The sequence below is a fragment of the Sminthopsis crassicaudata genome, chromosome 1, assembly GCF_048593235.1.
Source record: "Sminthopsis crassicaudata isolate SCR6 chromosome 1, ASM4859323v1, whole genome shotgun sequence".
NCBI lineage: Eukaryota > Metazoa > Chordata > Mammalia > Dasyuromorphia > Dasyuridae > Sminthopsis > Sminthopsis crassicaudata.
The window spans coordinates 247204942-247221884 of record NC_133617.1 but is presented as its reverse complement, the minus strand read 5'-3'; the positions used below and the strand labels follow the sequence as shown (position 1 = coordinate 247221884).

The 16943-nt window shown below is 34.8% G+C and overlaps 1 protein-coding gene across 4 annotated transcripts in view; it reads right to left on the bottom strand.

Moving 5' to 3' along the window:
- Positions 1-267: 267 nt before the first annotated feature.
- The window catches only part of LOC141548468 (meprin A subunit beta-like), a 44615-nt gene continuing 27939 nt past the window's right edge, over positions 268-16943 (bottom strand). For 2 of the 4 annotated variants that reach the window (XM_074277372.1, XM_074277363.1), the window contains 7 exons: positions 16286-16501; positions 14059-14499; positions 12371-12556; positions 11226-11367; positions 8570-8762; positions 6719-6842; positions 268-1778 (listed from right to left, as the gene is read on the bottom strand). In XM_074277372.1, coding sequence (XP_074133473.1) covers positions 1774-1778; positions 6719-6842; positions 8570-8762; positions 11226-11367; positions 12371-12556; positions 14059-14499; positions 16286-16501 — 1307 coding nt within the window. In that variant the 3' untranslated portion in view covers positions 268-1773. The remainder of the gene's footprint in view (positions 1779-6718; positions 6843-8569; positions 8763-11225; positions 11368-12370; positions 12557-14058; positions 14500-16285; positions 16502-16943) is intronic. The other 2 variants (XM_074277392.1, XM_074277383.1) reach the window with 1 other exon arrangement.

Here is a 16943-nt window from a genome sequence, read left to right as displayed (position 1 = left end):
TTCCCCTTGATTCATCCCTTAGTTACTGAGATCTTCTGGCCCTAAATAAGAAATCCATCCACCACCACTCCACTCTTGTTTGGCTGCCTGGGAACAGTTTATCTAGGTTGCAGTATCTTTGAAGGCATCAGCCATGATGGCATCAAGCTGGATCTATTATCACCTAGTAGCATTACTCTATGTCCAAAGAATTCCATTTCTTTAGTTGGCACATAGCATTGTAATTGTACCATAGGACATATACCTGAAACATACCTTAGAACACAGTGACACTAACAAGCATTTATTTACTCTCTATTTAGTGCAAAGCATTGTATAGGGCCGATACCAAATTTAGACAAATTATAGTTCTTAACCCATAGAGTTTACAATCTAGTGAAGGAATATAACATTATCAGAGATGGCCAGAAAAACCAATGAGTACATGCTAATTGCATTTGATAAATGGATAAGTACATTGTTGTGCAAATAGCTCTGTGGCATGCAAGAGGCAAAGTCACAAAAGATTGTGATGACACTTTAAAGCAAAGATCTGGACACAAAACTGAACCAGATTAAAATCTAATTGGAAAATATTTAACAAAATAAATAAAAATACAATAAAACAGATAATATTAATGTGTCTTTCTAAGTCATCATGTAGCCCAAAGGCATCTCTTTTTATAGCTTTAATGGCCCCCATTTCTCTTTGATTTTAATACTACTAGTCTAAGGGATGGGTGGAATTTCAATAGATGAAAATGAGGGAAAAAATATATTCTAGGTTTAGAAAATTGCTTGAGTAAATTTCTGGAGGTATGTGATTGTATAGTCAAAGATCATCATTTTGGCTGGAATTGAATGGTAATGCTTAAAAATGAAAAATTCAGAATAAGTTTGGGAAGGTTTGGTAGTGCCAGGTTGTGGTAGACCTTGAATACCAAGCTGAGGAGGATAAGCTATATTCAGGAGACAAGAAAGATTTTTACTGAGAGAAGTGGAATAACCATATTTATACATAAGAAAAATTCTATAGAAAGTTGTGAAGGATGAATTGGAGGAAGCCTGGAAAGATTTAACTACCATAATTCAATCAGATGAATTAAAGTATATATACTTATGTTGGAGCTATGTTCATAGAAAGGAGAAGGATAAGAGATTTTGCAGAAATGGATGCAACAGAGCTTATTAATAGATTGGATATGAAGTGAGAAAGAGCACAATATTGTCATTCTGGAGGTAAAGAAACTGAAGCCCCCAGAGGAGCACTTGTCCAAAGTTACAAAGATAGTAAAGTAGCAGAGACAGCTTTCAAACCCAGATCTCCTAATGCCAAATCCAGCACTAGTCATTGTTTGCTAAGTGCCAAAGAGATAAGCCACCTGTAGCCAAAAGGAAGCATAGGAATGACTCTAAATGACATAGTGGCTATGTTGTGGGGAGGTGACTGTACTCATACCTCAAGGGTTAGCAATTTGATTTGAAACTTCTGAAGGGTTTGTAATGGGCAGGGGATTCCCCCATGAACAGCTTGAGGGACTTCTTCCAAACATATTACAAGAACCAAAATGACACAGAAATTGAATGACTGTACAAAAAGAAAAAAAAATCTATTCATTATTTCCAATATTTTTCAGCAGAAAAAAAAAGTAATTATAGATTACAAAAAAGTCATTTGTCACAGCTGAAATTTGTTTGTAGATGAATCCATGATGAGGAAGCAATGTATTTTCCTATTATTTTTGTCATTGTTGTTATTGCTAACTAATATCTTCAGACCGGATTTCAGGAACGTTATTCTGCAAAGAGGAGAGAGAACAATTTGTGACATATTCCATAAAAGTTAAAGCTATTAATTGAATGAATTTTAATGAAATAGTGTCCCCATCAATAGTTTTCTGTAATCATTCCATAGGTGGTTTCCTGTCAAAACCACTGCCTCACAGATCCACCAAATTTAAATGACTGAGTTCAAGGAACATTTTTTAAATGTTGTAAGCAAGTAATGTGATAGATATTAGAAATACAAAAATGAAAGAAAAAGAATCACCTTTTCTCTACTCTCAAATAAATTATATTCTAATAGAACATGTAAGAAAAAAAAAACTATGAAAAGAGCAAATATCAAAAACAAATATAAACAGTGCTAGGAAAATATGAGGAAGGAAAGATTGTCCAAATATTTGTTCTGAGCTATTAGACTCACTTTATATAGATTCTGAAATGTTAGGTTAGGCAAAAATTTTGGCAGATCTCTTTTTTTTCTTTTTTTTTAATTAATTTTATAAGTATAAAATTTTTGACAGTATATATGCATGAGTATTTTTAATAACATTATCCCTTGTATTTATTTTTCCAAATTTTCCCCTCCTTCCCTCCATTCCCTCCCCTAGATGACAGGCAATCCCATACATTTTACATGTATTATAGTATATCCTAGATACCATATATGTGTGTAAATCCAATTTTTTTGTTGCACGTTAAATATTGGATTCCGAAGGTATAAGTAACCTGGGAAGATAGACAGTAGTGCTAACAGTTTACATTCAATTCCCAGTGTTCCTTCTCTGGGTGTAGTTGTTTCTGTCCATCATTGATCAACTGGAAGTGAGTTGGATCTTCTTTATGTTGAAGATATCCACTTCCATCAGAATACATCTTCATACAGCATTGAAGTGTACAGCAATCTTCTGGTTCTGTTCATTTCACTCAGCATCAGTTCATGTAAGTCTCTCCAAGCCTCTCTGTATTCATCCTGCTGGTCATTTCTTACAGAGCAATAATAAATTCCATAACCTTCATATACCATAATTTGCCCAACCATTCTTCAATTCATGGACATCCATTCATCTTCCAGTTTGTAGACACTACGAAAAGAGCTTGGCAGATCTCTTTAAGGCTAGACCTAGATATCTTCCTCTCTCCTAACCTCCACAAACAGTGAGATGGCTATGAAAGTAGATTCATTGGGTAAGATTTAAGATAGTCCCTCACTTGAAGGGAAGAATTTAATTAAGGTGAGAATAGATATCCAGAATTTGACAGACTTGTCCTGGATCTTGGCTTACTATCTGCCATTATACATCCCCCAGAATCTCCCTCATTAATAGGTTTCAATCTTTCCAGGTTCAGTTTTCCTATTACCTGCATTGCCACTCAAGATTATTATGAATTAAAATATCCTTGTAAATCTTAAAGCATCACTTAAATATGGGTAATTATTCTCGCTCCTCTTTAAAAAAATCATTTTCTCTTTCCCTTTTTTACCTCATATATAAAATAGAAGTAACAACATCACCTTCCTCAAAAAGTTATTGTGAAGATCAAAATAAATTGCTTATATTAAGTACTTGGCTTACCTTAAAGAGCTATGTCAAGTCAAGAAGCATTTATCAATCATCTACCTAATGTGCCAATACTAATCATAGGAAAAAAGACAAAAATTCTCAAAGAATTAATTAGAAGAAATAATATGCAAACTATATACAAATAAAATAAATTCAAGATAAATTGATGATAGTCTCTGAGGGAACATACTAGAATTAAAGGGAACTAGGAAAAGCTTTTTATTCAAGGTGGGACTTTAGTGGAAACTTAAGGGAAGCTGGGTAAGCCAGAGATTAAAATGGAGAAGGAGGGTTTCAGGCATAAAGAATAGTCAATGAAAATGCACAGACTTGGGAGATGGAGCTTTTATAAGATATTTTTTGATTCCTGACTTCTGGGAGGGGAGAGATATTCAATAAGCTGAGAAAAGTCACAAGGGGCCAAGTTATGAAGAGCTTTGAAAACCAAAAGCTTTTATATTTGATCTTGGAGGAAATAAGGTATCACTGGAATTTATTGAAGGATGAATGAGATTACATAGTCTGACTTGCTCTTTAAGAGGATCAATTTGACAGAGAGTTGGAGGGGGGAGAGAGTGATACAAGAAGATCAACCAAAAAGTTATTACAATAGTCCATGTGTGATCTGGGAAGTTCTACTCCAGGATGGTGGCAGTGTTAGAGGAGATTAAGAGGTATATAGGAGAAATATTTAAAAGGAAGAATTATAATAGGATTTGGAAGTTGAATGGATAGGGGAAAGGGGAAGAGAGCATTTCAGATATGTGAGACAGCCTATGCAAAGGCAGAGAAATGAGACATAAAATGCCTTGGAGGAGGGACACCTAATAGACCAGTTTGGCTGAACTATAGTCTGTGTGAAGGGGAGAAATAGATAAGTCTGGAAAGATAGGCTAGAGCAAGATTATTGTGAAGCACTTTAAATGCCAAATAGAGGAATTTATATTAAAAACTAGAAACAAATGGGAACCACTGGAGTTTGTAAAGCAGATATATGACAAGATCAGGAGTTTTCTTTTGGCAAATATCTAGACTAGGCTCATCATCTTCCCATAAACTTTCCTGATCTAAATTTTCTCATTTCTTTTGAGGGGAAAAACCCACACTTCCAGACACTGTGACTTGGAACCTTCTTAACTCTTTGTTATCTTATATCTAATAAATTGCTGCTTTGTTAAGGCTACCTCTACAAAGATCTTTTGAATGGTTAAATTCTTTTCTCACATGGCCACTAATCTAATTCAAGTGCTTGCATCCTTAATGATAATAGCTAGCATTTATAAAGAACTTAAAAGTTTGCATTGCACTTTACAAATACTGTCTCATTTAATCCTTGCAACAATCCTAGAAATTATATGCAATTGTTCCCATTTTACTGATGAGGAAAATGAGCAGATAGGTTAAGGGACTTGCTCAGAATCACACAGCTGGTAAGTGTCCAAAACCATATTTGAATTAAAGTGTTCCTTATTCCAAGTCTAAGCCTCTATCTACTACATCATTTAGCCACTTTTCATTAGACTCTTGCAATGGCCTCCTAATCAATTTCTTTGCCTTTATTTTCTTCTCCTTCAATCTGTCCTCTGACCTCCACACAGCTTTCAATTCATACAGCTAACACAAAAACTGAACATGTCAGGATGTCTTCTCCCAGTTAAAAATGTTCAGTGGCTCCCAGCTTTTAGGATAAAAGTAAAAATTCCAGGCATTTAGATCCCTTCATATTTGAGAAAATTGTAAGAATTGCATAAATACAGGTACAAAAGCACAAACACAAAAGGTGCAGATCACATATCACATCTGAATTATGTATGAAAAAAATTAAAAGCTTGGTATGACTGTGATATGGATTTCATTAAGGAGAATAATCTGAAAACTTGATATGTAGGCAGAAGCCAGATTGTGTGATATGTAAAATCTGAAATAACTGAGTAAACAAAAGCTGACTTCATCTTGTAAAACTGATTCCATTTTGATACCTAAATTTCATTTTCCTGTATATTCCATCTGCTTGCTCATTGTGGGAACTGAGTGATGTGCTGTTTCACATCTGGGAAAGTCTGCTTGCTCTTCTTCTGAAATTATCTCATTCCCCTCCCAACTCAGAAAGTCCCTAATCTTTCTTCCAATTAGAAATAAAGTTATTTAATATTGCATTCCAATTTATATCCAATTAATTGTTTTCTTTGAATGCACCAAGATTTGTATCTTCTGTATTCAGGGTACTAGCTAAGGGGGCTTTGTCTCAATTCATTATACCATTGGCATGCTTTGATTAATAAATTTAAATGTTCAGAAGTTTGAGATTTTGTTTCCTCAGTTATTTCAGATTTTACATGTCACACAATCTGGCTTCTGCCTACATTTCTAGTCTTCAGATTATTCCTCTTAATGAAATCTATATCACAGCCATACCAATCAGATGTCTTAATTCTTTTCATACATGATTCAAATGTGATATTCAATCTGCACCTTGTGCTATGTCTATGGCACATTCTTTACAGACTTCTTCCTAATAGAATTCTTCATTTAGTGTAAAAGACAACTAAGGATACATCTGCTGCAGGGGAGCTATACTGATCCCCTTAGTTACTCTGATTCTCTCTCCCCCACCCCCAACTCCTCCAACTAAAGTTGGAAGGTGCCTCAGAAGCCATCTAGTCCCATGGGCCAATATGCCCAAGGAGATTGGGACCAAATAATGTCCCACAGGTGTAAGAATCAGAGACAGAATCTGAATGGAGCCAGATGCTCTCAACCCAGTGCTCTTTCCCTGAAACAATACTGCCTCTCAATATATCATCACCATTATCATCCTTGAGTCCTTTCTCAAAGAAAGTACAAGTCAGCAGACAGGAGGTCAGAGAGAAGCCAGTTAAAGATATCCATGCTTTCTGGACCCACATTTAACACCACATACTAAGATAAGATCAAAATGGGTCCAAGATTTAGGCATAAAGAACGAAATCATAAATAAATTAGAGAAACAGGATAGTTTACCTCTCAGATTTGAGGAGGAGGAAGGAATTTGTGTTCAAAGGAGAACTAGAGATCATTATTGATCACAAAATAGAAAATTTTGATTACACCAAATTAAAAAGTTTCTGCACAAACAAAACTAATGCAAACAAGATTAGAAGGGAAGTAACAAATTGGGAAAACATTTTTACAGTTAAAGGTTCTGATAAAGGCCTCATCTTCAAAATATACAGAGAATTGACTTTAATTTATAAGAAATCAAGCCACTCTCCAATTGATAAATGGTCAAAGGGTATGAACAGACAATTTTCAGATGATGAAATTAAAACTATTTCCACTCATATGAAAGAGTGTTCCATCACTATTGATCAGAGAAATGCAAATTAAGACAACTCTGAGATACCATTACATACCTGTCAGATTGGCTAAGATGACAGGAACAAATAACGATGAACGTTGGAGGGGCTGTGGGAAAACTGGGACACTGATGCAATGTTGGTGGAGTTGTGAAAGAATCCAACCATTCTGGAGAGCAATCTGGAATTATGCCCAAAAAGTTATCAAAATGTGCATACCCTTTGACCCAGCAGTGCTACTACTGGCCTTATATCTCAAAGAGATATTAAAGAAGGGAAAGAGACCTGTATGTGCCAAAATGTTTGTGGCAGCCCTTTTTGTAGTGGCTAGAAACTGGAAAATGAATGGATGTCCATCAATTGGAGAATGGTTGGGTAAATTATGGTATATGAATGTTATGGAATATTATTGTTCTGTAAGAAATTACCAACAGGAGGAATACAGAGATTCTTGGAGAGACTGTTGCTGAGTGAAATGAGCAGAACTAGGAGATCATTATACACTTCAACAATGATACTGTATGAGGATGTATTCTGATGGAAGTGGATATCTTCAGCATAGAGAAGAGCTAATCCAATTCCAATTGATCAATGATGGACAGAATCAGCTACATCCAGAAAAGGAATACTGGGAAATGAGTGTAAACTGTAAGCATTTTTTTTATTTTCTTCCCAGATTATTTTTACCTTCCGAATACAATTCTTCCTTTGCAACAACAACAACAAAATTCGGTTCTGCACATATATATTGTACCTAGGATATACTATAAGATATTTAATATGTATGGGAATGCCTGCCATCTAGGGGAGGGGGTGAGGGAAGGAGGGGAAAAATTTAGAACAGAAGGGAGTACAAGGGATAATGTTGTAAAAAAAAAAAAAAATTACCTATGCATATGTACTGTCAAAAAAAATGTTATAATTATAAAAATTTAAAAAAAAAACCAAAACTTTGGGATTCCGATGAAAGAGTAAAAAAAAAAGATATCCATGCTTTCTCTCCCTTTATGTGGTGACCTGATATTGTCTTTTCTTTCCATAAGTTGGATGGGATACAGAAAGTGCTACATCAGGAGAGGAAGAAGATCAATAGGAAATCAATGATCTACCTTCTCCTATTGTGTCTTCATCATTATATCTGAATTCCTAAATCAGATATAGCCAAATTATTTATAAATTTAAAACAGAAAGCATTCCAAAAGCAAATTATTTCCTTTAAAAAAAAAAGTTCCATGCAACATATGAGGGCCAAAAACTGAGAACTGTCTAAACTGAACATATTTATATAATATAGAATGCTGGATTTGAAGCCAGAAAGACCTACATTCAAATCTTCCCTGTGACATTAATTCTATTATAGGAAAAGTCTTAAATGGCCTTAAAAGGCAGCTTAGTAATACACAGGATAGAATACTGAGCCTGGAATGAGTTCAAATCCTGCTTTAGCACTTATTACCTATGTGCCAAGTCACTTAACTTGGCTCTGTTTCCTTTTTTGTAAAAATGAGGATAATAATACCTTCTGTCATAATTTCTTACACATAAAAGAAAAATAAATCTGAGAGGCTAGGAGGAAATCCTTGGAACCCTATGTTTATCTATTATGTGTAGTACTTATAGCTTGTCTTTTTTTTAAATAAGTTTAATTTATGATTCATTTTTATATCATTTTTGGACATGTCTCTCTGTCCCTCCAGATCTTCTTATAAAACATATAATCAGTCAAACAAAAACAAAAAATATAATGGACATGTGGAATTTTTTGTTCCCATAGAACCATGCTTTCCTGTCCAGAAGAAGGGAACAAGTTTTATTATATTTTCTCTGAGATCAAGATTTGTTACTATAATAACTCAGAATATGTTTTCCTTTTCTTGTTTTAATTCAATTACCTTATTGCATACTTACATTTTGTAAGGTATTGGCTTTACACCTTTTTCGGTATTTCTTCTTAATACAGTAGACACTCAGAAGAATCACTATTAGCATAAAAATAAATATTCCCGTAGCAAACAAAACTGTGATTAATATGGTGTCCTTTGTGGAGCCCATAATCTCACATTGTTCTCCTCTGTACCACCAGTCTTTGCCTGATTGACATCTACAAAATTTAAAAATTACAAAATATTATAGCAAAACATGCTTAAAGACCTATTTTATTAATATTCAACCTGACCATTTTTAAAAAGGTGTCAACCATTCCATAGCAAGAAAGACTGCTCAAGGACTTCCAGTGCTAAGATGATGGAATGAGGAAGGAGCTCTCTGTGAATGACTTACTTATTCTCAGCAATACAGTGATACAAGATAATTCCAAACAACTAATGATGAAGCATACTAATCTATCTCCATAAAAAGAATTGATATTGACTAAACACAGACTGAAGCATGCTATTTTTCACTTTCTTTCACTTTTTTTTGTCTTCTTGTACAAATTAACTAATATGGAAATGTTTCACATAATTGCATATGTAAAAATAAAAGAGAACAAGATCATTGGAGAATGTATATTTATTGAGTTTAAAATATTGAATTATATAATTTCTGACAAGAGTATTGGGAGCCCCAGATACATCTATATAAGAGAGAGAAAGCCATGTATCATCCCTCCACTAACTTTAGAAAAGATGCAGCAATTTATTGGATGCCATAGTTGCCAATAAATAATAGGGAAAGTATTGAATAGATCTGAACCTAGGACATGTCCATGGGTTCCATTGCATGAGTCCTGTTATGGAAACCATAGAGATTCAGTAAGTTGGGGCAAATGAAATTCCTCTCTGGCTAGTGTTGGAAAAACTGCAAAGCTTAAAACAGCATTCCCTCATGCCCAACACACATTAGCTATGTATGTCATACAGTTGTGATTGTTTCTCTTCAAAGAAACACAGTATAGGGTGCCTGAAAAAGCTTGTTTTATGAATAGAATAATAGAATGTAGCTAAAAGGGATTTTGAGATAATCCAGTCCAACCCCCTCAATTCATAAAAGTGGAAACTGAGGTCCAGGAAATAGGAATTGAAGTGGCAAGCCAAATATCACATAGTCAATGAATCTCAGACTCAGAACTTTATATTCAACGGTCTCCTCACTGGTGTCCCTAAGTAATCTCACTTTTCTCGCCTCTCCTATATGTCCTACTCACTACAGACAAATTAGTTTTCTTAATTTTAGACTATGTGAGTCTCATGCTTATCTAATTCCAGTGATTGCCTAGTGCCTCTAATATACATTATAAACTTTACTGTTTAGCTTTTAAAATCCTATGCAATCTGACCCCAACCTATCTTGCTGACTCCTTTGTATGATATTTTCCCTCTTTCACTGTGAGAGCCAGCCAAACTATCTTCACTCTGTTTCTCACTCACAATGCTTTATTCCCCAACCCTGTGGCTTTCTTTCGCCCTTTCACTGGCCATTTCCATAAAATTCCACCTCACAAAGTCCCCCTTTTTCTTGTAAGATGCAGCTCAGTCATTAAGTTCTGTATGAAACCTTTCCTAATATGCCTCTCATATTACTCTGCACTATTGATTCATTCCTGTTTATTTTGAAATGTCAATAAACATGTTTTTATTCCCACCATTTTTCCATATTTTAAGGGCAAAATTTTGAATTTCTTTGAATTGGAAAAAAGTGTTCTTTCTCACAGGAATAGATGTATTCAGTTCATCAACAAGTATTTATCAATCACTTTACTATATGCTGAGTAGTATATTAAGTCCTGGAAAAATATGGTCTCTCTTCTCAAATAACTCATATTTGAGGGAGATAGACACATATAAACAACTGCATACATACATATATATATATATTATATATGAGAGATAAATTTTTATAAGAAAAGTATTAGCAATATGGAAGAGAGGCTAGAAAGGAAGGAGTGGACCAGGAAAGGTCTCTTGCAAAAGGTTCAAGAGATTTAAACTGAGTTTAAGGAAACCAAAGAAGCCAAGAAGCAGAGGTAAGGAAGGAAAGTATCCCAGGAATAAGGAACTTCAGGGAAAAGGCAGGGAGGTAGGAGGTGTAAGGTTGTATGTGAGGATCAGTAAAAATACCAATGTAACTACAGTGCAGTGTGAAGAGAAGTCAAGCATGAGAAGCCTGGAAAGATAAGAAGGGATCTAGTCTAAAAGGAAAACAAAGCATTGTATATTTGCTCCTGAAGGTAATAGGGAGCCTCTGAAGTTTCTGGGCACAGATGTGAAGGAGTTAAAACTGAGCTTTAGGAAGAGTATTTTGGCAACTGACTAGAACATATAACAGAAGATGAAGAGATGAGACAGAAAGAGCTTGAAGACCAAGCTATTGCAATAGCTCATGTGTGAGGTGATGAGGGTCTTTATCATGGTGGCAAGCTTGTAAGTGAGGAAAAGGGGATGTATGTGAAAGATATTGTGCATAAACAAAAAAATTACTTAGCAATAGATTGGCTATCTGAGATGAAAATTATAGGAGGGAATACTTTTCATCAATTTCAAACCTCCTTTTTATGGCTGAAAACTCTTCATAAACAAACCAAACAGCACAAAGTATGCATAGAGATATTAAGCTGTCTCCTTACCTGCATTCTGTTTTGTTATTGCGGATAACACAGATGCCATCATTCTCACAGATGAATTTTGCACAGAGACTTATGTTAGGTTTCGATGTAGGCCCTGGAAACTCCCCAGGTAAAGGCTCAGTGGAAAGGAGACTTGATATATCTAAAGGAGAAAAGAATACACAGATAAAGGTTGGTTTTTGTTTTAAAAAAACCATGAGGTCTTCAGTTCTAGAATTATGGATATGGCAGAACATTAAGAGTCCTGTAGAAATTAAGGCTGAGTCAATAATAATTGGTTAATATTAAGCACTTCATTTGTGCCAGCCATGGTGCTAACAAGAAAGGAAAAAATAACCTCTCCCTGCCTTTAAGGAGTATCTGTCTAAAGGAAATAGGCAACATTAATAGGTACATGGAAGATATAAACAAAATAGAAAGAAAAGAGAGGCATTAGCAGCTAAGCTACCAGTTCCTGAGGTCTTCAAGGGTGAGCTGGATGACCATTTGATGGGGATATTATAGAAGACATGGATGTTCCAATGTAGAAAGACCTGATATATATTTCAGGAAGCTTCGGAGTGGAGGAAACTGGCAGAGCTAAATCTCTGTATGCTCAGAGCTAACACATTATACCTGCTCTTATTAACCAACCAGAAAACACCTGTGTCTTAACTTCCAAGTCCTAGTTCTTACTCATACTGGCCACATGATCCTGGGCAAAGTCCCTAACCTGTCTGTACACCAGAGATCTCACCAAGTTGATAAATTAAAGAATAGTTGTCAATAAGTATTTGCAGAAGGAATTTCCTCACTATAAGCTCTGTATATTAATGAAATTATAGATTCACACCAAAATATTCATCAGTATGAGTAGCAAGCAAGATTTAAAGTAGGCCTTCTTGAGTCTTATACTAGTTCTCTATACTTCCTGACCTATTGCTTTTCACAAGGTATGCATAATATAATTAATTAATTTAATGATTAATCTAATTAATAAAACATAAGAACTATTTAAATTTAAAATGAAATCTATTTTGATGCCTTATAGATGATCTCTTACACCTGAAAAGGGAACACAGCAACTAAAGAGAAAGTCACCTATTGCTGCATAAAAAAAAAAAAAAAAAAATTCTCAACAGCAGAGCCTTCTTGTATTGACATACCTTCCACCGTCAAAAGGATATATACAGTATCTCCTTTGATAAAATCTCTTCTTTGTAGCCATTTGTGGGTTATGTAGGTACTGGTTCCAAATGCCAAACTTCTGTTATATGATGTTCCGTTAGGAAAAGTTGTCGTCACTCCTACTTTGGAAGGCTTGTCCCAAAAAAAGTTTTCAATATCACTATCTGAAAAAGCAATTCTTATTTCTAAGTCATGTCCAGTAAGGTCTTGTTTATATGAGATTAGAAAAACATAACAGTGATACAATAGTGTAAGTATAAAGTTATAAAGAAACTAAATGGTGCTTCTGGTCTGTAATACTTTCTGTGCCAGATGTGAGCAACTTCTTATCATATCCTAAAGGAATACATAGTAGATAGAACTGCTCTGTTTTCTAGGTTAAGTTGATGGTTTAACTGGAGAAAGATAGAATGTAATTTGCCCAAGATCATACAGAGAGTACTATTTTCATTATGTCATATGTTCTGACTCCAATATGTTCTTTTTTAGTTACCTAGTATCACTCAAAATAGGTTGAGGAACTAGTAAAGGAATCAATACTGACTTCATGAAAGACATGTTCATTCCCTTTTAGGTATTTCTAAAAATAGAACCCCTATACACACATACATATATATACATATACATATACATAAAAACATATATATACACACATATAAAAAACACATACACAATATCCATATATGTATATATATATTACATTTATGTGTGTATACTTATAGCAGGTCATTTTGTGTTGGCAAAGAATTGGAAATTAAGGGGATGCGCATCAGTTGGGGAACAGCCAAACAAATTGTGGCACATGATTGTGATGGAGAATTATAAGAAATGATAAGCAGAATGGTTTCAAATTAATCTCAGAAGATGATGCAAAGTGAAGTAAATAGAATAAGGTATATAGCAATATTATACAATGATCAACTGTGAATGGCTTCTCAACAATTCAAGAAAATTTTGGAGTTAAGATGAAAAATATTATCTCCTAGTGAAAGAACTGATAGAATCTGAGTATAAATGAAGCATATTTTTTCTACTTTTTCTTTTTTTTTTCCTTTTTCATGATCTCACATGTATAATTGATATCACATAGCAGAGGTGGAAGGAATGCAGAGAATTCAGAATTCAAAAAATGATTAAATGAATGTTAAAATAAATAGTATTTTTAAATTTTTTTAAATGATATAAAAAAAATTTTGGTATCTTGAATTAAAAAATAATAAAAACAGTCCTCTTCGATTGAAGAATTGAGTTATAAAACTGTCATATCCAACCTTCCTGTAACCAGGGTAGCTAGTTCACACCAAGAGTAAATAGGAAAATTAAGTAACCAAGGAATAGAACCATTGTGAAGAGGTGATGTCAAGAATGATGGGCAGTAAAAACTCCAGCAGATAAATGTAGAATGAGAAATATGAACTGATTCAAAAGATAATTATTCCCTTCAACTCAATCTCAACTTTCCATTTCTGTTCTTACTCCCTCACATGTACCCTTCCTCCAAAAACTCTGGGACCTTGTACTAAATCTATTGGTGGTCCCTATTAACTGATCAGCAATGTAGTAACAATTTCAGCCCCTTTCCTTCTCTTCACTTCTTTTCCCTCCCTATCTACCATCCCAATGAAATTGATACAGTGTGTCAGCAATAAAGAAAAATATTACAAACCAATTGTCTTCAATGGATCTGTAGTTATACTCCTCTCATTGGACATGCTCCGAAGAATGTCAGGATTTTGATCCAATAGTGTCATTGTAGCTTGATGCCATGGACACGGCCACTCTAATTCTTCATCATTGGCTCCAGAGATTAGGAAGAAATATATTCCTACATTAATCTGATTTCTTACATCTAACTGAACCTGAAAGGCATAGCCAGACGGAGAATAAAATGGAGGGCTATAGATGACTTCCCTTGAACTAAGGATTTGTGTGAAATTGTTTATTCTCCAGATATGATGAGGGCACTTGGTTTCAGAAAGATTAATGTCATCGATGGAGAGACCACCAGCCGAAGTACCAGTACCTCGACTTCCTTCAAATAATATCCTGAATTTGTGGGTAACTGCCAATGATACATAATGGAGTTGCCAGCTCCCAAGGGGTGCATCTATAAATAGAAGAGAAATGTTAACTTTTTAAAGTTAATCAATTGCTGAGCTATGTACTAATGAACAAGAGTAGATCATAGCCTCCAAGACTAAATAAATCAATATGTTATGGTTTTATCCCATATCCAATTCAAATATTTTACTTTCCAATATTCATGCCAGATCATATGACCTGAAAAAATACTTAAGCACATTTCTAATAGCCTATGAAATTGTTTATATTTTTTCAGGTTTAAAGGGCTCAGTAGTCGTTTTCAACTGTTAGATTGTATATATTTCCTGTTCACAAGAATGTAAAAATCAATACTGCTAATAGAACTTAAATAGTGCTTTAAGTTTAGCAAGGCACTTGACAAATAGTTCATTTGATCCTCCAACAACACAGAAATTTGTTACCCACTTCCCATTGATAATACACAGAATTATACTAATCCTTTAAAAGATTACTTCCTGAAATCTCACTCCCTAGAAGCTTTCCCCAATGATATGATATTTGGAGAAATACAGAAAAAGGGAGAACAGGCATTTAATAAGCATCTTGCACTTTCCCTAGGAGGTAGATGCAATTATTAACTGAGGCAGACAGAACTTAGATCCTTAGACCAGCGTCACAGTTTATAAGTGTCTGGGGTTGTATTTGAACTCAGGTCTTTGAAAATAACACAATGAGTTAGAACAATGGCCCTCTTAATCTTGTACTTACTTCTGTCTGATATTCACATTAAAGCTTGTTTTACAGGAATGTATTGACATAGAGTTAGAAGTACAAGGGTCTCTTTCTATAGGCATTTCCCTCATTTTATAGATGAGAAAGTTAAGGCTCACTGGGGTTAAGTGACTTTATTTGAGTTCAATTTCTCAAATCCCTAATCCATCACACTGTCTGCTTACCATGATATTTTCTTATCTTTCTGCAGCATTATTTTCAAAGGCTAGTGATAGAAGCAGAATTCCTTTTTAGCATCCTATCATGTCCTAAACATTCTGTTTATATTTTGGACCTAAGAACTCTTAAGATGCTACTAACTCAAAAATCCTATAGATATATGAGCTCTTTATTAAGCATTTACTATGTGCTCTGGGAGGTAAATGTTATTATCCCCATTTTATAGCTGAAAAAATTAAGGCATACATAGGTCAATTTGAACTCATATCCAGCTTCAGCGTTCTATCTACTACTCTACCTCTCTGTGTACATAGACGTAGCTATGCCAAGATAGAATTGTAAACTTAAAATGAAGGAGATAAGGAGTCTTTTAGCCTAGCCTCTTTCTAAATTATTAATTCTATCTGTAACATCCCCAAAAGCAATCATTCAGTATTTGCTTCAAGATCATCAATGGGGGCAACTAGGTGGCTCAGTGGATAGAGCACCAACCTTGAATTCAGGAGGAGCAGAGTTCAAATCTGATCTCAGACACTTAACACTTCCTAGCTGTGTGACCCTGGGCAAGTCACTTAACCCCAGCCTGGGGGGGGGGGGAATCATCAGTGATAAGACACTTATTCTTAGCACCCTCTCCCCAAGGCAGTTCAATCTGTTTTTTCTTTCCCTAATTATCAAAAAAACATTTTCTTGTGCTCCTCATAAAACCAATCCTTCCTTGTTAATGCACTATGACCATGTGCCATGGATACCATCACACATTATAACCTCTAGGAAGGGAAAAGCATAATGTTGTAAAGGAAGAAATCCTCTGATATGTTAGAAATAGGGAAACAAAACCGACAGAAGATCTTGGATCAAAGTCAAACTTAATATCCCTAGAAAATAAAATCTCATACCTTTCACTTCATCCACCAGAGTAAGAGACACGTTAGGATGGGTTGTAAAATATTCTCTGACATAGATCTTGAGCTTGTCATCTTTATTCCCACTGTTGTAATAATAAAATTGTAAACACTGAAAGTTTCTCTTGGGGTAAAATAATCGGCTTTCCAGGATTGCCTTTCCCCCCTCTTTCACAGATTTACTGTTGAAATACATAAAGAAACAGGAACCTGGGAGAAGACAGAGAAAAGACTTGAGACTTGAAGGCCCTGGTGCTGAGAGAAGTTTCACAAGTAAATGTAGTTAATACTAATACATGAAGCCATCATAAACTCAGGATGTTTTTCATTTCCTACAAACTATAAGGTTAGGGCCTGAAAATTAGCTAGTTAATTTTATGCTAAATAAAATTAGTTTAACTCAACACAAATGTGTAAAAACATACACACACACACACACACACACACACACACACACACACACACACACATTTGCAATAGCAAAACACTCTGATTTCACATGGCTCCAGGTCTAGTCACATTTGGTCAGAGGGGAAACTGAGACATAGAAATATTCAAAAAATTAAACACTATTACATAATTTCAAATATAATTTCAAACCCTTCCAAGGAAACCAGATAGAATGATATAGATTCAAGGATGTGCTGATTAA